The 22,227-nt window shown below is 55.5% G+C and overlaps 1 protein-coding gene across 1 annotated transcript in view; it reads right to left on the reverse strand.

The window, feature by feature from the left end:
- The window catches only part of MYH9 (myosin heavy chain 9), a gene marked incomplete at its 5' end in the record, with an annotated part of 60,446 nt that overhangs the window by 18,349 nt on the left and 19,870 nt on the right, over positions 1-22,227 (reverse strand). The window contains 17 exons of the mRNA XM_079714779.1: positions 44-250; positions 646-777; positions 2,031-2,139; positions 3,008-3,168; positions 5,036-5,105; positions 5,880-6,001; positions 6,369-6,562; positions 9,082-9,196; positions 11,514-11,687; positions 12,387-12,560; positions 13,661-13,813; positions 15,401-15,519; positions 16,302-16,397; positions 17,144-17,287; positions 17,695-17,793; positions 18,356-18,419; positions 18,911-19,003. Coding sequence (XP_079570905.1) covers positions 44-250; positions 646-777; positions 2,031-2,139; positions 3,008-3,168; positions 5,036-5,105; positions 5,880-6,001; positions 6,369-6,562; positions 9,082-9,196; positions 11,514-11,687; positions 12,387-12,560; positions 13,661-13,813; positions 15,401-15,519; positions 16,302-16,397; positions 17,144-17,287; positions 17,695-17,793; positions 18,356-18,419; positions 18,911-19,003 — 2,226 coding nt within the window. The remainder of the gene's footprint in view (positions 1-43; positions 251-645; positions 778-2,030; positions 2,140-3,007; positions 3,169-5,035; positions 5,106-5,879; positions 6,002-6,368; positions 6,563-9,081; positions 9,197-11,513; positions 11,688-12,386; positions 12,561-13,660; positions 13,814-15,400; positions 15,520-16,301; positions 16,398-17,143; positions 17,288-17,694; positions 17,794-18,355; positions 18,420-18,910; positions 19,004-22,227) is intronic.

Raw genomic sequence — 22,227 nt, forward strand, 5'->3', positions numbered from 1 at the left:
CGGCCCCATGCCTGGGGTCTGGCCCCGCCCCTCCTCCGGGTACCTGGATGTTCTGCTGCATCTTCCTCTTCTCAGCCTGCAGGTGCTGGCAGCGGTCTTCCTCCTCCTCCACCCTGGCCTCCAGGTCATGGCAGATCTCTTCCAGCTCCTGCTTCTTGGCGGTCAGGCGGGCCCGGAGCTCCTCGGCCTCGGCACACAGTTCCGTTTCTGCCTGGAGCTGCTCCTGCAGCTGCAACTTCTCAGCCATGAGCTGTGAGAACACGTGGGAAATGTGAGCTCTTACGGCTGCCTCGGGCCACTTGTACCCACGGGAGAACTGGTCTCCAGTGCAGGCTCCTGCAGGGAGAGCCCTGCTGATGAGAGCAGCTTCCATCTCAGGATGCTTAAGCTGCCCCGCATGTTTAAACATCACGTCCACCGTCCCTCACCACCGCTCCATGAGCTGTACATCAAGATCCCGAGGAAACAGGCTCAGAGAGGGGCTGGGCCTTGAACCCAACACTCATGAGCTTTCCATCCCATGGGGTAGCCTTCCTCCATCACGAAACCCCGAACAGGGTCTGCAGAGAAATTAACCAGGCATGCCTCGCCTACTGGTTGCCAGCAGGTGGCAGCACTGCCTGGGCAGAGCCTGCAGACACCCACCTGGGACTGGAGGGTCTCCATCTCTGAGAGCCTGCTCTCAGCAGCCAGCTGCTTCTCCCGCACCTTCACCAGCTCCTCCTCCTTGGCCATCATCTCCTCCTCCTGCCGGCTCACCTGCAGCAGCGGCTTGACCTAGGAGAGGAGATTGAGGAGGAAACATGCTCAGGGGAAGACGCCTGTCCAGGCTGAGAGCTGTGGGGCTTTCCCCTCACCTGTGGAAGCGCAAGCTCATGAGAGTGAGGGGCAGGTAGGATGCAGGGCAGAGGAGGTGCAAATGGGTACAATTTTTCTGGAAATCAATTTGGTACACTGTGTGCCACAGGGCTCTGACCCACTAATTACAGTTCAGGGAAACTACCCTTATGCGTGCATGAGGATGTTCAGGACAGCATTGTTTAACAGTGAAAATTTCAGAGAAAGATAAACATCCACTGCTGGAAAAATAGTCAGATAAATTATGAAACATCTCTAGGGAACAGTATGCTGACTTTTTAAAAATGATGCTCATGAAGGAATTCTATTTTATTTATTTATTTATTTATTTATTTTGCAGTACTCGGGCCTCTCACTGTTGTGGCCTCTCCTGTTGCGGAGCACAGGCTCCGGACGCACAGGCTCAGCAGCCATGGCTCACGGGCCTAGCTGCTCCACGGCATGTGTGATCCTCCTGGACCGGGGCACGAACCCGCATCCCCTGCATCGGCAGGCTGACTCTCAACCGCTGCGCCACCAGGGAAGCCCTCATGAAGGAATTTTAAATGCAAAATGCAAAGTACATGACTTTTTATACAAGTCAAAGCTCAGCTACGTAAGAACGCGTGTGGTTTACACAGCAGAGATTTACCGGGAGTGAAAAAAAATTTTTTTAAAAGCAGACTAAATATGGAAACATCTATTCAATATCGACGTTGGCACAAGGATGAAGGAATTATAGGTGAATTTTTATTTTCTTGTTTACCCTTTTGGTTAGTCTAACTTTTTGCAATTACCACAGATTACTTATCATAAACAAAAGCAGCCTGAACAACTTTAATAATTAATGAATTTTTTGTAAAGGCTAGGGAGGACCCATCCAGCTGGGTGCAGATTCTGACCTGCCCGTGGTTTCTGGGTGGGCAGCACTGTCGCCACGTGGAGCCGTGGTGGGCGGGCTGGGCCCTGACATCCCGGGAGCCGCCCTTGGAGCCGCCCTAGCCCAGTCTGATAGCACCGTGGCCATCCACGCCACACACATGCCCCGGCTCACACCCCTCTAGACCCCATGGGCAGGATCACCCCAGGCTCCTGTGCTGGGCAAAGTGCCAGCCCCAGGGCCTGAGCCCTGCAGGAGGCCAGCATGAGGCCTGCTCAAACCCCGTGTCACGCGGAGGCCCTTCCAGACCCACCTTGGTGAAGAGTCGCCACCACTGCCAGTTGCGCAGCTTGAGGTAGGCGGCACAGTTCCTCTGCAGGACTTTCATGGCCGTCAGCTGCTGCTGCCTCTTGGCGAAGGCCCTGTGGAGTGAGGGTCACAGTCAGCCCTCCAGGCGGGGGATGGCACACCTCCCTCCCGACAGTCCTGACCTCACTCGTGGAGGCTTTTCCGGAGGGACCGACCCCTGCCGGGGGCACCACGAAACAGACGTGGCGGGAAGGAGGTCGGCTTCGGGTTGAATCCTGTGGGTGACCTCACAGAGGGTGCCTGGGGCCGAGGTCACTCAGGGGCGAGTGAGGTCACCACAGATCCGAGTCAAGTGTGAGCCCTGGTCATCAAGTCCATCTATCGACAGCAGCTCCCCACCCTGGTGCCACCCACAATCTTGTCCCTTTGGTTTAGAGGGAGAACGTCAGCAGCTGATGTCCTACACAGGTCCATTTGTCCAAACACCACAAACTCATGCTGCGTCCCCCCAGCGCTCAGATCTCAGGCTGGAACAGACACCCCTGAGCACAGACACGGAGGGCTCAGGGGACAGATGTGCAGCTGCCCCACCCACCTTCCTGCAGCAAGTCAGCCCCTGACCCCCACAGGAGCTGCTCGGGACTCAAGGATGGCCTCCTCCTCTGGGAGCACGGCGTCCTCTGGGGACAGCCGGCTCTGGGTGTCATCCTTACATGAGGGACACAGGAAGGAATAGCGGTGGCAGGAGCTTTCGAGACGAGCAAATCCAAGCACAGTCACCCCTCCCACCAGTTCACTTTAAACCTCAGGCAGAAATCCAGGAAGCAGGTGGGCAGGGAAGGCCATGGGGGCCTCCCCAGGCGACACCTGACTGGCATTAGGGCGCCCAGGCCACCGCTTCCTCAGTGTCCTCTGCTACAGGAGAGCGGGGAGGGCCCGAGCGCGGGGCAGGCTGGGTGGGGTGGGCGTCCCAGGACTCACTTTCTGGCCAGGTATCCCCTGCAGCAGGCCTGGAAGCCGATGATGACGTCCGTGATCTTCAGGTCCCGTTCCTCCTCCAGGTGAGCCAGCACGCCGGCCCGGAAGAAGACCTTGCTCTGGCCGATGCGGTACAGGTTGCTGTCGAGCTCCAGGGCTTTGATCTAGACGGAGGAGAGTTGGCCACTTACCCCTTGCCACCCCTGCGGAGCCCTGAAGCAAGGCCAAGGACGGGGGAGGGGCCTGGAGCCTGGGTCAGTCCTGCTGCTCTGCGGGCAGCCTTCTCCTGGTGCAGGGAAAGCGGTGAGCAGGCAGGTGGGGGCCGGCATGGGGCAGGTAACGAGTCAGACTTGCAGAGAAGCACAGAATCTCGGCCCTGAAGGGACCCTGGAGGTCTCCTCTTCCTTCTCTGTGCCGCCCCACACACTGCAGTCACGCTCTACAAATGCCCAGTCAGGTCTCCCTCCAAGCGGAGGTGGCCAAGCATCATTGTTTTGTCCAAGCCCAGCACAGACTCCAGCTCAGGCCAGGATCAAATACTAACTAGATGACCCTAGGCCTTAACCTCTGTGAGCCCATATTTCCTCAGCTGTAAAACGGGAATAATGGTTTCTTTAATTAAAAGAAAAGTTAACAAACAAAGCAAATAATAGCACCTCCTTTCTAGGAGAGCCGTGGGAGTCAAACAAGAGAATGCACAGAAAGCACTAAGCACAGGGTCAAGCGTGTGACCAGTGCCAAATGGGCTTTAGCCGTCATTACCATTACCGGGCTGTTTTGGTACAGTAACAAGGCTCTCTTACTAAGCCCACTGGCAAGGGTCTGTCTGTCCAACTGTCTGCTTGGGAGAGAAGAGATTTAGAACAAACTCCAAGAGGCAGAGGCTTGAATAGGGTAAGTGGGATCTGGGGGCCTTGGTGTCCACGAACGACCCGGCAGGCCCGGAAGAGGCCCTGTGAAAAGGGAAGACCAGGGCAGGTGGAGCCATTGTGGGCACTCCCCAGCCATTCCTGCTGCCTCTTGGCGAAGGCCCTGTGGGGCAAGGGTCACAGTGAGTGCCTCACCTCCCTCCCGGCACGAAGAGCCCAAGCTACCCATCTTCCCTGCAGGGCTGGACGGAGGGGACCTGCTTATGCCAGAAGTGGGGACACCCCTCACTGGCCAGCAGCTAACTCAGCCTCCGGAGAAAGAGCAGCCCAGACACGAGCTGGAGGCACACCCTCCATCCTTCACGCCTCCTCTCTGCCAGGTGACAAGCATCGGAGAGCAGGGAGCTGTGTCTTCTCCCTCCTTTTCTAGCCCCCACCTCCCTGTCCCTTAATGTGCTGCTTTGCACAGAGCAGGTGTTGAATTTTTCTTCCCTTTTCTCTTTCCTCCCCCACCCCGAAGCCCAGCCCATCCTCTGCTGACTCTTTGGAAAGAACGCGAAGTAAAGCAAGCAAGAGGTGCTGGTTACTGACTCTGGACACGGCCCAGCGGGACGCCTGCCTGCAAAGCAGAAAAATGACTGAGTGGGTACAGCCTCAGCGTGGCCACTGGGTCACCACAGGGCCTTCATTCACTATGAAGAATCCAGTGCCCACTGCCCGTCAGGCACTGGTTCAGAGCTGGGGGGAAGAGAGGAAAGGTCCAGAAACTCAGACACCGGTGGCTTTGGGCTGGTCGTGGCGCCCTGGTGGCGAGCTGCCCTGCCAACCACACTGCATGTGAAGATCGGAGGAGATGTGTGCAAGAAAGAACCAGAATGTGCCCAAAAGGAAGAGGCTGTCTCACACCACAGCCTCGCCACGCCGCGGCTCTGGCCTCCTCCCCCCCACCTGGCTCCCACACGCTGTCCTGACCCCACCAAGGGCTAAGGGGGCTGCTGCTCAGGGCACCTGGCAGAGTCAGAACTGGCTTGTTGGAGGAACAAGAGAGCACGGTGCCAATGGATCCAAAGGACCCCGTCCAGTCACAGGGGCGCTGGCCACGTGGATGCCCAGCAGCCACAGGTCACCCAACACAGGAGGCGGGGACGGCAGCTCAACTCACCATGAGCACACACGCCTGCTTCCCATCCATGAAGCCCTTAGGAATGGAATTTGGTGTCAGGATCTCGTATCTGAGGAAGAAAAGGGCAGCCAGGTCAGGTTAGCCCTAGCTTGGATTCCATGTGGCCTGGAATATCCGTGAGAGATTAGGGTCGTCCCTGTGGTGTAGCAGACATAGAATTCTTTCCACAGAGTCTCCTAAGGAAAGGGGACATTCGGTGAATCCCGCCCTGCTCTTTCCTTAGGCTAAATGGCACAAGGAAGGCCTGGTGCTTTCCAGAAAGCGAATGGAAACTCACATCGGGCTGTTTCATTCACTCAGGGGTGAGTTTTGCAGTGGGCTTACTAACAGCTAATCACCCAGCATCCGCGTCTGTAACCCCAGAAGGCCACACCTACCTCTTCACTGAGATGCTGCAGGGAACCACCAATCAACGGGGTGGTCCAAGAAATTAAACTCAGGGCTGCATCAAGACAGCAACTGGCACTAAACAGTCATTAAGCAAAGAAGCCGGGGTCACTACTGTCCCCCTCTGCACACAAAGCAGACTTCCATTTCCATCAAGTTCCTTTAATACCCAAGGCTCCCACTGATCCTCCTTTCATTTCTTTTCAGAGCTCCTCTAACTGTAGCAAACAGCGCCAGGCTCCCAAAGTGACTAGGAGTGAAAGCCAACAAGATAACTTTTGTTTCAGAAACAAAACAGAGAAATCCCTCCTCATGTGGACGGTGGCACAGAGAACCGTGGGAGGAGCCGGCCGGAAGTCAACTCAATGTGGACGAGGAAATGGCTGCCCTACTGGAGGCCCCTGCTGGGAAGCAGCCGGCCCTGGGCCCTGCTCACCTCTGCCGGAACTCCTGGAAGACCACGCGGTTGGGGAAGCCCTGGCGGCAGATTCGGATGCCCTCGAGAACCCCGTTGCAGCGCAGCTGGTCCAGCACCAGATGGGGGTCCAGCTTGCCAGCCTAGGGAAGAAAATACATGCACCTGCTCTTACTTCTGCGCCCAGGAATTGACAGAGAGAGGGGTGGCCCCCTCTACATGAAACAGGGCAAAAGCCCCCAAGGGAGTTGGGAGTCGCTGCCGCCCACAGGTTTTGACGGCCCAGTTAATTACGTGATCCAGGTCCGGTAGAGGCAGAAACACAGGCTACGAGGGCAGCTTATCCCCTAAGGGTGCCTGAGCCACCCCACCGGGGAACTTAACCGAGGCCACTGTGTGCAGCGGGGGACAGAGTTTCTGCACAGGGAGACAGACAAGGGCGGAGTGGCCTGCACTTGTGCCCAGCCCCGCGCCACGCCCCCGAGTGGCCGCGCCCCCGAGTGGCCGCACCTTCTTCTCGTGGTTGGGGATGATGCAGCGGACGAAGTTGGGGTTGGTGTTCCTCAGTGTGGCCATGAGCTTGGCCAGCTGCTCCTTGTACAGCTGTCCCACCGTGCGGAACATGCCCTTGCGTGTCTTGAAGGCCCCCGGCAGTGCCGTCTCCGACATGCCGGCCACCTGGTCCAGGCCAATAATGCGGTCCACTGCAGAGAGCACGCAGAAGCGCGTGAGGACCCAGCGGTCCAGGTGGGGGTGTAGGGGCGGGAAAGACAGACAGACAATCTGCACAGAAAGAGAGGAGACTACGGAACAGCAGACTGTTTCTACTTGGAGTCTACACAGCAGACTAAAGTCATCTCCAAATGTTGAGCGAAGGTGGCCTTGTGAGCAAGGAGCAGAAAGCAGGAAAGGGTTTGGAAAGAGCGCAGAGCCACTGAGGGGAGCAGCGCGCCCGGGAAGGCTCACTCCACGTCCACGGCACTTATCTCAGCCACGCTGGAAAGCTCCTAACCCAGAGACACGACAGAGCTGATACTGGGAGATTAGGATTGACGTTTATACACTGCCATGTGTAAAATAGATAGCTAGTGGGAACCTGCTATAAAGCACAGGAAGCTCAGCTCAGTGCTCGGTGATGATCTAGATGGGGGGGATGTGTGTGTGTTGGGGGGTGATGGGGGTGGGAGGGAGGACATATAGGTGTACATACAGCTAATTCACTTCATTGTACAGCAGAAACTAACATAACATTGTAAAGCAATTATACTCCAAAAAAAACAAAAACAAAAAAAACCAGAATCCCCTTTCACAGTAGCTGCGATTCAGATAAGTTGATAGGAGCTGTGTAGCCTTTTGGTGAGTGTCATGATGGCTGGTAAATAACAACCCTTTGCTATGAGAATAACTGGAAAAACAAACAAACAAACAAAAAAAACCAGACCTAATAATGCATTTTGGAGTGGCGAGCCAAGCTCGTCCACTTGCCTGGCTCTGAGGAGATGTTCAACCTGACTTACAGGAATCCTGTAGTCCTCGGATCCCAGACGAAATGAAAAACTCAGCATCCTGAATTCACGTTGACCTTTACCCGAGAGCACTGGGCTAGAAGTCAGAAGGCAGGAGCTCTAAAGCTACTCTGCCATCGCCTGCAGGACTCTGGATGCGTCCCTCTCTGTCTGCAAGGGCCCCACGCAGGGCTCTCTACATCAGGGACCTAGTGCAGCAGGAATGGTGTCGGAGCAGAGAGTTCCAGACAACCACTTCTGCCAGTGACTATCCCTTCTCCCTCTTGTCTGCCTTGGTCTCCAAGCTCAGGGGTCTTTATCATCTAAGCCCACCCTCCAAGGAAGAAGCCCTCATCACCGTGGCTCCCGCCCAGAACAATGAAATGAACTGCTTCCTCCCAGGCAAAAACAAAACAACGAACAAACCCAACCTAAGTGGCCGGTGATTTGAGGCCAGTCTTAAGCAAGAGCCAATGTTAAATTTGAAAGCTTCCCTTGCTGGCTGCAAAAGCTAAGAATTCCGTGACAAACTCGGTTTCCTATTCCTCTGTGGCCAGATCTCTTATTTTTTTTGAAGGCAACACAAAGGACTGTTGCTCAAGAGGGAAGCCGGGAGTGAGGATGGACCCGATGAACCCCCTCAGTTAAAACGGGAGGCATCTGGACCTCGTGCAGCCACTGCAGGGCCCCTCTGGCCACCAAAGGTGTCCTGGGAGTGGGTGGCTTGTGAAGGCCACTCAGGTTGCCCAGTGTGAGGTCAAATACACCCCGTAACAACTCGCCATTTCATGTGAGTGTGCCCTGCCCCCGGAAGAGCAGGTGACTGCTGCGTACACGCACAGGTGCACGCACGCACAGACACGCGAACACATAACAGCAGTGCGCACAGCGCCTCGTGCGGAGACATGGCAGCCATCCAATCAATGAGACGCCACCTTCACGAGCGGGAGTTCTGAAGGGGATATAGATTGTAAAATAATTTTTTTTTCCTTTTAAGATCTAACAAGAAGTGTCAATATCAAAACTCGGCCCTGATGTGCCTGGTTTTCCACCGGAGGCCTGGAGGCGATGGGGAGGGGGAAGGGGCCTCCCCACAAGCCCGGGGCCGAGACCAGGGAAGGGGCACAGTCAGGCAGGAGCAGCCATGGCAGAGAAAGCTCAGCAGAAGCGCTCGTCATGCAGCCCTGGATGCACCACACGGACGGACGCCGCACCGGGCAGCCAGTCACCTGGTTCTAGGAGGAGGAGGGCAGGAAAACGCTGATAGAAATAGGCTCTCAGGGTGCTCTGAATCTCTGCAACAGAGAGGTTAAAGCAAAACCCAGGCAGAAGGGAGGAGAGACCAGCGGAGACAAGGAAAAGAACGACTTCCAGAGCTACCAGCTGCCGGGGAGAAGCAAGGAGGCAGTAAGGAGTGGGACGGGAACCTGGGCACCGGGCGCGGGGCCATCACGTGACCCACCCCGCGCTAGAAAGGGCTTGTCTGTGGCCGCGGAGCCTAGGGAAGCCTCTGCCCAAGAGCAAGTGGCTGCGTAGCATGTTCAAGGATGCTCGGGGCTCAAGGACAGGGTGACCGTAAGGGTTGGAGGAGCCCAGGCTCCCGGGTGCTAAGCGGCCACAAACCCACACCGGTCCACGTCCTGGGCTTGGCCCGCTGCCGTGGAGGGAAGAGGCCCGGCCGGGGGCACCGGGAGGCGGGGTGAGGGCCGAGGGCGTACCATCCTTCCACAGCTCCGAGACGAACTTGTCGGAGGACTGGTGCAGCAGCGTGGCGATGTTGTCGTTCAGCGGGTCCATATTCTTCATCAGCCACTCGTCAGCTTTGTAATCCACCTGCAAGACGGGACCCCAGGTCACAGGCTGCTTGGGGGACATCGGCGCGCACAGCCTCTCCGATGACCAGCCGACCCCACAGGCGGAAACATTAAAAACTGTGAACCCTCGGCCTGGCATTTGCATCCCCAAGAAGGAAATGATGAGTGGCCAGGGCGGAGGCGTCTGTGAGATGTCCTCTGCGGAGTCATGCAGAAGGCAAAAAATTTAAGCCACGCGAACCCCAAGCAAACGGTTATAGTTACACCACGGAATATTCTGTTTTTAATTTTTTTAAGGTAACATGAACAATAAAGAAAAAATCCTGAAAGGACGTTAACCAAAATGTGGTAATATTTCTTTTTAGTAACAGGCAAGTAATTTTTACTTTTTCTTTGTCATTTCAGGATACCCAGGTTTTCCTGGATATGCATTATTCTTATCTCTCTCTCTTTTTTAATTTATTTATTTTATTTTTGGCTGAGTTGCGTCTTCGTTGCTGCGCGCGGGCTTTCTCTAGTTGCAGCACGCCAGCTTCTCATTGTGGTGGCTTCTCTTGTTGCGAAGCACGGGCTCTAGGTACGTGGGCTTCAGTAGTTGCAGCTCCCGGGCTCTAGAGCGCAGGCTCAGTAGTTGTGGCGCAGGGGCTTAGCTGCTCCACGGCATGTGGGATCTTCCCAGACCAGGGCTCGAACCCGTGTCCCCTGCATTGGCAGGCGGATTCTTAACCACTGTGCCACCAGGGAAGCCCTATATTCTTATCTTTTTTGAAATATGTCCTTAATAACAAGAGTAGTACAACATTATATATTCTAACAATACAAACAGAGCGGGAAGCCACTGCAACCCCTGCCCTAAACCACACAGCAGTAACCGCCGCTCTCAGCCTGTGGTCCCCTCCTGGCCCCTTTCGACAGGTTTCCACACACACACTGTTATTGATGACAAGGTACAGGATGGTAGCTTCTTTCTCCCTAGGGGCAGAGTTACCTCCTGGGAGACGACAAACCCTGGAGCTGAGTGTCTTGGCCGTCTGTCCCCCTGGGCACAGGCAGCGTCCTTGTCCTTTTAGCCGCTGTAGTGCAGCCCAGGCGAGGATGCACACGGCCAGTTTCACCATTCAGGCCCCTCGTGGGCTTTTGGGTGTACCCAGTTTTTGCATCACAGACAACAGCGCAACAAAAGCCCCCCTGCATTTCTAACAGGGGTGGAAGTGGAAGCGGGGCTTTAGGCGCCATTACCTTAGGTAACGAGAAAACAGAAGTTTTTTAAACAGGGAGTTTAAAAACTTCCCTGGTGGTCCAGTGGTTAGGACTCGGCACTTTCGCTGCTGTGGGCCCGGGTTGGATCTCTGGTTGGAGAATTAAGATCCTGCAAGCCACACGGCACAGCCCCCCAAAATAAATAAATAAATCTCATCACACACCCAAGTGTAACCTATAGTTAGATACTCCATGCAAGCAACACAATTTGCTGAGAAAACCCAGCTTTAGTCTAAGCACGGACCTCTGCAGACTCAGGACATCCCTGTTCAGTTAGGTTCAAGCCACAGGAACAAGCCAGCTGGAGGATGTGTGCCAGCTGGTGTGAAGGCAGCTCTGCCACTTACTGGCCGGTGGCCTTGGCAATAACAAAGCCATCATCTACGGGTGTGGCCCTCACCCAGGGGACTGTGCCACCCACATGTGGCAGATGTTCTGGGATGTCTGGAGACATTTCTGGTTTGGCAAGTAGGGAGGGCGCTGCTGACCTCTGGTGGGGAGAAGCTAGGGATGCTGCTAAACATCCTACAACACACAGCACGGGCCCCGACCACAAAGGCTGACCTGGCCCCTGAGTGGACAGTGTGGAGGCTGAGAGGCCCTGCCCCGGAGCACTGACTGCCCACTCTGGGCTCACAAGCTCCTTTAATCCATGTTACCCAGTTCAGTGGTGGTCATCCCCACTTTCCGTGTGAATCAACCAAGGCTCAGAGAAGTGAGGTAACCAGCCCAAAGTCACACAGGGTCAGAGCTCTAATACAGACTCCACGGCCTGCGCCTTTAGCACAAATCTCATTTCCGCACCTGGAAAACGCACTTAATAATAATACACAACAGGACACCAGCCTGAGCACCTTACAGGATTGCCGCAAGCTTCTAACAAAACGGAACATGTGATGGTGCTTGGCGAGGTGGGGGAGTCCCCTGAACGCTGAAGGCACCAGGCACATTATCGGACGAGTCACGGGACAAGAGTACTGCGCCCCGCCCCACATCTCGGGGCTCCCGGTCTTAGAATCGCCTCTAAGTCTCCTACGAAGGTCCGGCCGACACCTTCCTGTGTGTGCGCTCCTCACCTTGCCAGCGTAGTGGATGATGCAGAAATCAGCTTTGTCCTTCAGCTGCTTGGGCTTCTGGAACTTGGGGTGGGTGCCCTGCTCCTGCACCACCTTCTCCACGAAACTCTTGTCCGTGGCTTTGGGGAACCAGCACTCCTCGTCCAGCAGGGCCAGGATGCCTGGGGGGCCTGCCTGGAGGGAGCACAGCGTCGCACAGGTGAGCCCGACCTGGAAACCCACCCATTCCTGCCCTCTTAAGAAGCCAAAGCCCAGAATCTCTCCAGAAGGTAGGCAGTGCTTCCCCGCAGGGAGGAAAAAAAAAAAAAACAGAAGAAGAAGAAGAAGAAGAAGCACTACCGAAAGCACTCAATTTAAGAGCTCTAGCTCAAAAGAAACTTCTGGGGTCTAGGCTACAGCTGACACACCTTAATAAAATGATGCATCAGAAGGGTTCTCCAATGAGTGCACTGGAAATCCCTTGGCGGGCTTGATGGGCCAAGCAGACCCCCGGCCCACGTCCAGAGGCTGCCCCCAGCACATGCCCCGGCCCGACTCCCTCCGCATCCCCTCCCCTGCCCTCCATGTCCGCACAGCTACATGGTGACAGGTGACACTTAGGACAAGCCTCCCGAGGAAGAGGAAGCACCCCAGAGCCCCAAGAGCCTTCCGTACACTGAGTTTATAAAACGAGAGCAGACTCAGACATCGTGGGGACTGGCTGACAGGCCTGGGAGCCACATGGGTTCTTGTTTGTTAGAAAATGCAACTGATTAAAAAAAAAACTCATTGCAAAAGCAAATCGTTTCATGTCAGAATTCTGGGTAGTTCCAGCCCCAGAAGGGCAGAGCGAAGAGGGTGGGGGTGAAGCCCCCCCGCAGGTGTGGCTCTTACTGGCTTCTCGATGAGGTCAATGCAGGGCTGCAGGTCGAGGCCGAAGTCGATGAAGTTCCACTCGATGCCCTCGCGCTGGTATTCCTCCTGCTCCAGGATGAACATGGTGTGGTTGAAGAGCTGCTGCAGCTTCTCGTTGGTGTAGTTGATGCATAGCTGCTCGAAGGAGTTCAGCTGCAAGAGGGAGACAGGGTCACAGAGATGCCCACCCTCCCGCTACATGGCCTGCAAGTCCCTTGGCAAGGAAGGGGATGGGTGTTGGGGAAGAACCTCCTGGGGTCCCTCCATGCCGCCCCCTGTGGGCCTCCCTTCCTCACACCCAGCAGCAGGGACTGCACTGCTGGGGCCCATGGACCTCGCCAGCAGCCTGGTAAAGTCCCTTATATCAGGATAAAGTTTTTAAACGCATAAAATAGATTCTAAAAGAAAGAAGTTATGTTGAAATGTAATTATCAAAATATTGTGACATAGGAATACACGGTGCTCCTTCATTAAAAAGCACAAGCCATGGGCTTAATAACTTCCAGAATTTTGAAGGAGAGATGAACGTTAATGATGTTATATCTCTTCAATGACTGTTGTGACGTGAAAATGTCTGATATCTAGTGGTGACAGATCCAACCACTGTTAATGCAACTGAGGTCTGCACACTCTGCTCAAGCCACAATTCAAAAAACTGCATCATTTCAATGAAAAGTTAGTAAAAATAAAGAGGTGATTTTTTTTCTCCACCCACGTTCGTGGTTCCTCTGAAATCTGCCATGGACCCCAGGTTAAGAACCTCTGCTGATCTACTTTATCAGTTTTTCCTGCCTGAAGTCTTTATGGGCAGGGACAATATCTTGTCACAACGCTAATAATATTTGAGAATACATAAACAATAAATCAACAGAAAGCCCTTGTCCATGAGGCCTCCCAGAACCCCATCCAGAAGGTATCATTCTTGCCAGCATTTCTGGTTGGCAAAGGGCATCTTTTTTTTTTTTTTTTGAAGTTTTGAATTTTATTTTATTTATTTTTTTATGCAGCAGGTTCTTATTAGTTATCCACTTTATACATATTAGTGTATATATGTGAATCCCAATCTCCCAATTCACCCCACAGGGCATCTTGTTTAAGCTTAAAATACACCCAACCGGTGTCTTGTGTCTCCACACAAGCAAGGAGGTGGCCAGCTCGCATTGCTGTGGGGCTATGGGAGAAAGGATCCCAGCCCCAGGAGAAGGCAGCCCAGAGGCTCAGGAGGCGGGAGTGGGCAAAAGGGAGAAGCTCACATCGAAGATTTCGAAGCCGGCGATGTCCAGGATCCCGATGAACGAGGCGCCCTGCCTCTTGGTCTTGTCCAGAGCCTTGTTGATGCGCAGGACCAGCCAGCGGAACATGCGCTCGTAGGTGGCCTTGGCCAAGGCCTCAATGGCAAAGTCAGCCTGGTGGGGGGGACACCCGGGGGGGCGGGGAGTCAGATACAGGAAGCCTTTAAGTCCTCATTCCCTTTGCCCCAATAATGTCACCTGTGGGCCGCTCCCCCCAAAGAGAAACAGCCCTAAGAATGGAAAAAAAGCTTCATGCACAAATACGTTCACTGTGGTGTTATCTATAATGAAGGAAGCTGCAATAACCTAAATATCCAACAATACAGGCAGAGTGAACTTAGACATCTGCAAAGACCTTTTTAAAATAAATGGAGACGAACTGAAGTATCTACAGAAGAAATGACAAGATGTCTGAGATTTGCTTCAAGTTACACAATTAGGGGTGCAGGGTGACCAGATGAACCAGGAACCAAGCTTGGCCATGAGTCAGTGACTCCTGAAGACGCCTGTGTGATGGGCACATGGGCTCCCTGTGCTATTCTCCACTTTATTGTGCAAATGTTCAAGAAGTTCCGTAACGAAAAGCCAAGGTGACAACTACGTTTAAAAAAGAAAGAACGAAGGAAAAGGCCTTGCAGGAAGGAAAAAGCTGCCCAATAAGCGTCACTGGGTAGGACTGGGGCAATTTTTTTCCTTCTCTAGACTTTTTTTTTTTTGGTGGTACGTGGGCCCCTCACCGCAGTGGCTTCTCCCGTTGTGGAGCACAGGCTCCGGACGCGCAGGCTCAACGGCCATGGCTCACGGGCCCAGCCGCTCCGCGGCATGTGGGATTCTCCCGGACCGCAGCACGAACCCGTGTCCCCTGCATCAGCAGGCGGACTCTCAACCACTGCACCACCAGGGAAGCCCTAGACTTTTTTGATTTTTCTGAATCTTAAGTGTTCATGTAGTATTTTCATAATGAAAAAATTAAGCTTCTTTAATTATCAGGGAAATGGACAGTTGGTTATAATCATGCCCGCTGTCTTCTGAAAACAGCTTTGGAGGGAGGGCTTTGCCCAGAATCAGCTGTCAGCCACCAGCGGGAGGCCCGGTGGATGGCCCCCCTTTGGAAAAAGAACTAATCAACGTGAATTCAAAGTAATTTTGAGAGATGGGAGGAGCAGCAGCCCAAAACCACCCAGCGCCAGGGCCATGAGAGAAACTAGAAACCACCCACAGGGGCCCTGCGGGCAGGGACTCAGGTCCTGGGTGGCAGGCACGTGCGAGTGGCACAGACCCCTGCCCGGCTCTCGCCACGTGTGGCAGGACAGCCCGTGGGGGACAGACAGCCCTGAGGCCTGGGCTCCAAGAATGGCGGGTGCCGCTGCCCTGGCACCAGGAGAGTTGTGCTACAGAAACACTCTGGGCTTGCTTCGCTTTACCCTGGGACAGGATCCTGCCTCCTCGCCCACCAGTCAGCTCAACATTGCCTCCAGGGAAAAGGCACACGGCAGCCCAGAGTTCCCACCGAGGGTGGCCCTCCCTAGGCAGGGGCCTTGGCCATGTTCCTGGACCCTGGGCCCAGCTTCCTTGTGCTCTCAGTGGGGGTAACACCACCTGCTCTCCGCGGTGCTGTGAGGACCCAGTGAGGGACCCAGGTGACAGCACCGAACCCTGAGGATGCTGCAGCACAGGCCTGACCCCGGCCAGAGGGCTCACCTGCTCCTTCGTCTGAGCCTTCTGGACGTAGTCCCGTCCCACCTTGATGCGAGGGGTGAGGATTCCTCTGGTGAAGTCGGTCACGTTGATACCCAACAGGTGGGACACTTTTTGGGCAGCTGATGTTTTTCAAAGAGTAAGGAGGGAAGGGGTAAAAGGCTTGAGTTCAACCCAAGGGCACGGGTCCCTCTGCTCAACCTGGGAAAGTTGTGGTTACTGGGCCATCGTTACCGGACAGCCAGCCCGGGCCCCGGCCCTTCCCCCACGGCACACGGAGCAGCCAGCTCTCCCCTCAGGCCGGCAGCGCGGGTCCTAACCGGGGGCCTGGCATCCGTACCTCCGCACACCCCTGGCCACATCCTGAGTGTGAAAGAGGGTCCTACCCACAAACAGGACTGACTCGAGGCAGCACTGCCCCAGACACAGGGGACAGAACAGGACAATCCACACGCGCATGGGTTAAATGTTTTTAAGAGCCCCTAAGAAGCGCGTGTTAAGGCTAACGTAAACGAGTCACCTGCAACGACCCAAGGGACTAGCAGTGACCAAGGAGCCAGGGTGACGACACTGTTTCATGTCCTCACGAGTTCACATGCAAGGCAAGTGACAGGAGAAATGACTGTTTTACAGAGACAACCGGTCTGGTCTCAGAACAAATGAGGGGAAATGCTGGGCCATAGATAGTGGGTTTTCTAACTCATTCTGATGCTTACTCTGTGAAGAAGCAGCAGGGTCGCGTTCATGTGTGTTTCACAAAAAATACAGAGTGACGGGCAGCCACGAACACACACGCAACAAAAAAGACAGGAGTGTCTGGAGTTTCTCCAAGACTCTTTCTCCTAAGTCAGCGCAAGCCCAGGCACCTGCCCCTCTACTTCAGGTGAGGGGCCCACAGGGTCACCTGTGTTGTCGGGCATGGATGCCTGGTCGGTGTTACGCTCCTTCTTGAAGACGATGTTGCCGAGCTGGAGGACCCCCGAGATGACCCGCAGCAAGCCTTCAGGTGCAATCAAAGGCAGGTCAGAACCAGGCGGGGGGTGGAATAAGCCCCTGAGTGGGGTGTCTCCCCCCTGAGGCCCTCAGGCAAGACGAGCCATGTGGGGGGCACCAGACCTCGGCCTAAAGCGTGTCTCCAGGGCCTCTGGCCGACCTCAGCTTAGATACAAGCTCTGTTAACATTTCCAACGTCTCCAAGTCCGGACCAAGGATGCGCCTCTACCCAGGGGCACGTGGTCTATTTTTATAAACTTTTATTGGAACACAGCCACGCCCGTCCATTCACATGCTATCTGTGGAGCAAAGGTGACCGACCCCAACGCTAGAGGATGGGGTGCAGTCTCTCCATCCCCCAATCTTCCTAAAATAAAACCTTCAGCCTCACCCTCCCTCTAGAGAAACGAGAAGACACAGGCAAGCTGCACACTGTATTCACTCTGAGCTTCACCAGCACAGAGACCCCAGCCAAGCCCCTTCCACACTCGCCCTGGACAAGGCAGGACTAATCCACTTTTAGCAAATGGCAAGAACACGAGGGGTGGACCCAGACCCTGAGCAGTTAGTAGCCTGTCCTTTGTTCCCCTGTGTCCCCAGGCAATACGACCGGGAAGAAATAATCCTGAGCCTCAAATCTGAGGGACCGCCTACCACACACTCAAGGCCTTCCTCCCGGCCGTTACAGACTCCCTAAGGGCCAGCGCCAGCAGGAAGTGCTCCCCAGGCTCCCCCAGGAGGACCGGCCCTCACCCATCTGCTCCTCCTCTGGGATGCCCATGATCCGCATGGCCTCCATGGTCTCGTGGAACATGTCCTTGTCCTGCTGCCCGGGGATGGTGACGTGCCCGTTGGACAGGAAGCGGTATTTGTTGTATGGCTCCAGCAGGAGATCAGCTGTGGGGGGCAGAGGGCAAGGTTTCGTGAAGGTCAGGAGGTGCTGGAACCAGAGGCTCCAGTCAACACCGTGACCTCAAAGGTGTGGGAGACCGGGGAGCGCCCTGAAATACCCCAGAAACCGCGGAGTGGCCGGAAAGGCTGACTCTCCCCAGCATGTGAGATGGGCACGCACATAGACCCCCCCTCCCCCCGAGAGCACTGGGGCCCCCGAGGTCCACAGATGCACAGGGACCTGCCAGGCTTCCTCTGGCGTGGTCGGAAACAGAGGCCAAGCCCTCAGCCGGCCCAGGAACGGAAGTCACGCTCCTCTGGCCCACCCAAAGGCCGAGGTTTCATTTCCTAACTGTGGTGTGTGGCCCGACAGCAGGGGAGCCCCCGTGTCAGGCTGTGGGCCCACCACTCACTCTTGAGGTGCTCCCCAGCCCCAGACAGCAGGTAGTAGAAGATGTGGAAGGTCCGCTCTTCCTTGGCTTGGCGGATGGCACGAGATTTCTCCAGGAGGTCTTTGCAAACATTAAGGAATCGTGCTCGCTGAAGAGGAGGCAGCCAGCCCTCCACATGCCCCCAGCCCTGTCCAAATCCACGGAACTTCACCAGCAGAAAGTGGCAAAACAAAACAAAGGCCAACCACCTTGGCTCTACCCTTCACGGGTGTAACCTGTGCAAACAGCAGCCCTCACACTTGGGAGCCTTATCTGTTTAAAGGGCCCCCTTCTCACGAGAGAACAGAGCTCAGAACACTCTCACCAGCACAGGCTATAACACCAGGGAGAAACAAAGTAGCGTCCACCCAATTCCACCCTCTGGGACCCACACTGGATGATCTTCCATAGTTCCATCCCATTCTAAGCTGAACTTTTTCCTGCCCGTAAAGAGAAACCTGAGCTCTGAGCTGAGTTCTCACTGAGCTTAATCCTGGTCCTCTTCTGGGTGGCACAGACAAGGTGTCATAACAGGCCCGGAAAGGGGAAACTGCTGGAATCAGGAAGCAGCTTCTTCTCCATCAAGGTCACATCTCCCCCCTCCCAGACCCAGAACACTTGTTACAATTAACCACAAGGATACAAGTCTCGATGTTGGCTCCCACAATGTAGCCATTGACATCAAAGTTGATGCGAATGAACTTGCCCTAAGGAAAGACGGATGAAGAGATCAGAGGCCCCATCCTCCAGTCCCACCTCCAGTGGTACAGCCCGGAGGCAGAAAGCCAAGAGACTGAGCCTGTGTCCCCGGCTAGGGGGCCCGCACCCCAACTACATGGGCGCTCAGGACTCAGAAGGGCCACACGGCTAAGCCTGAGCCGGGCCCAGCTCCAGCGGTGCCCAAGTTCCACCACAGAGTGGAAGAGGGGAGGAGGGAAGAAGTTATCTGGAGGTGTTCCTCCTGCCTGGTCTGGCCCTGCGTTCTAACTGGCTGCCGGTTACAGCAGGACAAGCAGGGGACCGGCGGGGACTCCCCACTGCCTCGCTGGCTTTGCCACCTGAGCCGAGGAAGCTCCTTATACAGGTGCATGACCCAGCCTACTGCACGCGACAGGCCGGGAAGCACCAAATCCCACCCTTCTCCGCGTCTGGGGCGCAAGCAGCCGGTGGGAAGGCGCCCGTGAGCGCCGGCACTCACGAATCGAGAGGAGTTGTCGTTCTTGACTGTCTTGGCGTTCCCGAAGGCCTCCAGGATGGGGTTGGCCTGCAGCAGCTGTCGCTCCAGCTCGCCCTGGAAAGGAACCCAGAAGGGCAGTGAGGGCCAGGCAGCGGCATGGGCTGGCAGACCTGCGCCGCCAGGCGGAAGGGAGGTGGCAGAGCTGTGTCCACACGTCCCACGTGGCAGGGACGGGGGCTTCCGGATGGGCTCTGGCCATACCGGCCTTGGCAGTCCCCGTGTCACTCCAGAGTGACCTTCCCGCCAGGCATCTGGAAACCCTGCTTGGTTTGAACTTACTTCCCTGGGCTAACCCACCAGTGATCGAAAAGGAAAGCAGGCAGCCCACCCAGCGAGCTTCGGGGACCTGGCCCAGTGGCCTGGATCAACCTTGGATGATGCGTTGCGAAGCAGCACGTGAGCCAGAAAGAGACAGGAAGGCGTCATTCCTTCCCCTGGACAGTTTCCTTCCTGGGTGTGCCAGCCTCCCTCTGTCTTCCTTGCCTCTAATCCCCACCTGACAGACCACAAAAAAAATTTTTTTTCCCATAGGACAAGGAGAGAGGGAACCAGATCCACAGAAGACACCAGCTCGTCTCGTCCGTGTCCTAATAAACTCTGCATTCCCCCTGCTGGTCCCCTGTCCTCCACTCCCCCCGCCCCGAAACCTGCTCCCAGCAGGTCAGGCGTCTGAGCGTGGGATCAACAAGGTCCACTCTGGGTTCTGAATTACTTATCAAGAACACCAATAAACCCTACTTGGGGTCTCATGACACCTGGTGGTTGACAAAATGCTCCCTTATTTATGCCTTCTTAACCCTGGATCCTCATGATACTTAGGGTAGGAAAGACAGAGTAGCCCCATTTCAGAGAAGAGAAAACAGAGGTTGAGGGAGGGGGAATGATTTGCCCAAGGTCATCCAGCCATCAACCAGCAAAGCAGGTCATCGAATTCAAGGCTTCTACCTCACACCTGTCAGTCACTGCCCTGTCTCCCCTGCACCCCCGGCCCCACTTGGGGGCTCTACCCTGTCAGGTGGGCAGGCCTTTCATCCTCCCAGCAGGCCGGGTAATAATTAACACTGCTTGAGGAAAATACGGCTCTTGTTCACCTTAATACCTGGGCACCCTCTAGGGAGAGAGAACATCACGCAAGGGCCAGGTGGGGTTTTATATTTATCAGCAGGGCTGGAGTCAAGCCAGGACTTTCTGGAAACAAAGGCTGCCTGTAATTTGTGATGAAGAGGAGAACGGGTAGTAGCAGGGGCTCCCGGGAGAGCCGTGAACTACAGCCTCCCAGGCACACCTGCCACAGACGAGACCTGTCGGCAGAGCACCGAGGACGCTCTGGGGTTGGGCCGAGCCCACCAGAGACCAGAAGGGGCCCCGGCAGACACTCCTCTTCCCACAGCCAGCCCCGGTCAGGGCTCCTCCCAGGGCTGGGGAGTCTTGTTTTCGGACCGCACAGATTAAGTGGAGGAGGGTCAGTGGAGCCACAGGCAGCCTCTACGGGAGTGCTTGGCACCAGCGGTCATAGGACACTGGGCCTCCATCCCCCGGGCTCAGGCGGGCCTGGGAAGGCGGCCAAGGCAGCCCATGGAGCCAGATCTGGATGAGCTCTGCTCACCCACCCACTACAACATCCTCTCAAAGCATAGGCCAGGCTGCCAAGCTGGCCGAGCCACTCCCGTTCCCGCAGTCAGATGGGAGCTTGGCCCCTACCGGAGCCTGCCGCCAGCCTGGACGCAAAGCTAAGGCCACTGTTGGGGACACAGGCTGCTACCGTGGAACGTGGGACTACCAGGCCAACCCAGGAGCGACCACCTCGGATTCCCAAGCCGAGCTCCCTGCTGACAACGGTGGCGGCTAACCTACGGGTTTCTCTTCATTGAGAACAGAAGAGACCTTTATTTTTCAATGAAATCTACATACTGTGAAATTACAAGGTAGGCAGTGCATGCTCATGAGGTTTGGAATTACCCACTCGGTTTCTGAAGGGCTTCACTGGGTGGAGTTTCTGCCCGGGGCTCTAACTAGTACCCAGAAAACAGAGCGAGGAAGAGGAAGAGCATGAAAGGCCACTGTTTAGCCTCTGGAAGCCCATCTGGAAAGTCCCTTCACCAAGCTCTGCTTTGCCAACCTGCCGTCTGGCCAAAGCCCGGTCCCCCACAAGGTAAGGTCTGGGGTGTCCCAATGGGCGGTCTTGGGATGAGCGCCTGGGTCACAGCGGGGAGCGCACTCCCCCAGGGTATGCTGCGACAGGCCCAGAACACAAGGGCGCAAACCAAGTTCAAGAGTGTCTCGTGGCCCAGCTGTGTGTGGGAAATCCCTAGACAGCTTCAGGCAAGGAAATCAACCAAATTGGTCAATGGCCTTTACAACTGAGGGCCTGAGCGGTCATGGGAAGCTAGGGGCAGCCTATTCGATCACTTGAGTTGAACTTGGAGCCGGGGACAGGGTGCCCACCACACAAAGAGACCTGAGAAAGGGGACGTGACAAGCGTGCCTCTACATGTCACAGCCCTCACCTGCCGTCCTGAGTGCTGGGGGCCTGCCTTCCCCCCTGCAGCTGGAGTAGCCCCAGACGGAAGGCGCGTGGGTCCCCGTTCCTGCTCTCTAACTGTGGTACCGCCTCCCAGCCCGCAGGGCAGGGACTCCAAGGCCACCCTCCAGAGATGCAGGCACACACTCGGCATTCAATGAATAGTTGGGAAATGGATTTTACTGCAAATCCAGAGATGGAAAACCACAGCTAGAGAACTCCTAACCTCACAGCCCTGTTTTAAAAATAGGTCCCCTAAAAAGAATGGAAAATGGGGGAGGGAGGTGGGTAGAGAGAGGGAGCAAAAGAAAACTTCATTCGTTTCTAAATATAACTCTTGGAGAAAGATTCAGAATGCCTTGCGAAGTTGGACACATGAAAAGTTACTTTTGGTTCGATTCCAGAAGACTGTGCTCTAGGACATTCTGCAGGACACACCCCAGATCCACATGCAAAGAGACATACACCACTACTTACTTATACAAGCTGCACACGGCGCCCCGGGAAGGGGGGGGCGCCGCCCAGATGGCACAGTTCCCCCCTGACGGCTTGAGGGGACACCACTGGCACTTAGATTTCACAGGGAAGTTTAAGAGTGTGTGCTTGAGAGAAAGAGAGCGAGCACCACACGGGCATGCTTCAGACTGATCACACCTCACTCTGGGGAAGCCTTGTGCGCGGCCTTCCCGGCACTGCTTCGGGCTGGCACTGTGGTGGCAGGCAGGAGCCACCCATCTCCATCTGGTCCAGAACACTG

The sequence above is a fragment of the Hyperoodon ampullatus genome (genome assembly GCF_949752795.1).
Source record: "Hyperoodon ampullatus genome assembly, chromosome: 11".
Taxonomy (NCBI): Eukaryota; Metazoa; Chordata; class Mammalia; order Artiodactyla; family Ziphiidae; genus Hyperoodon; species Hyperoodon ampullatus.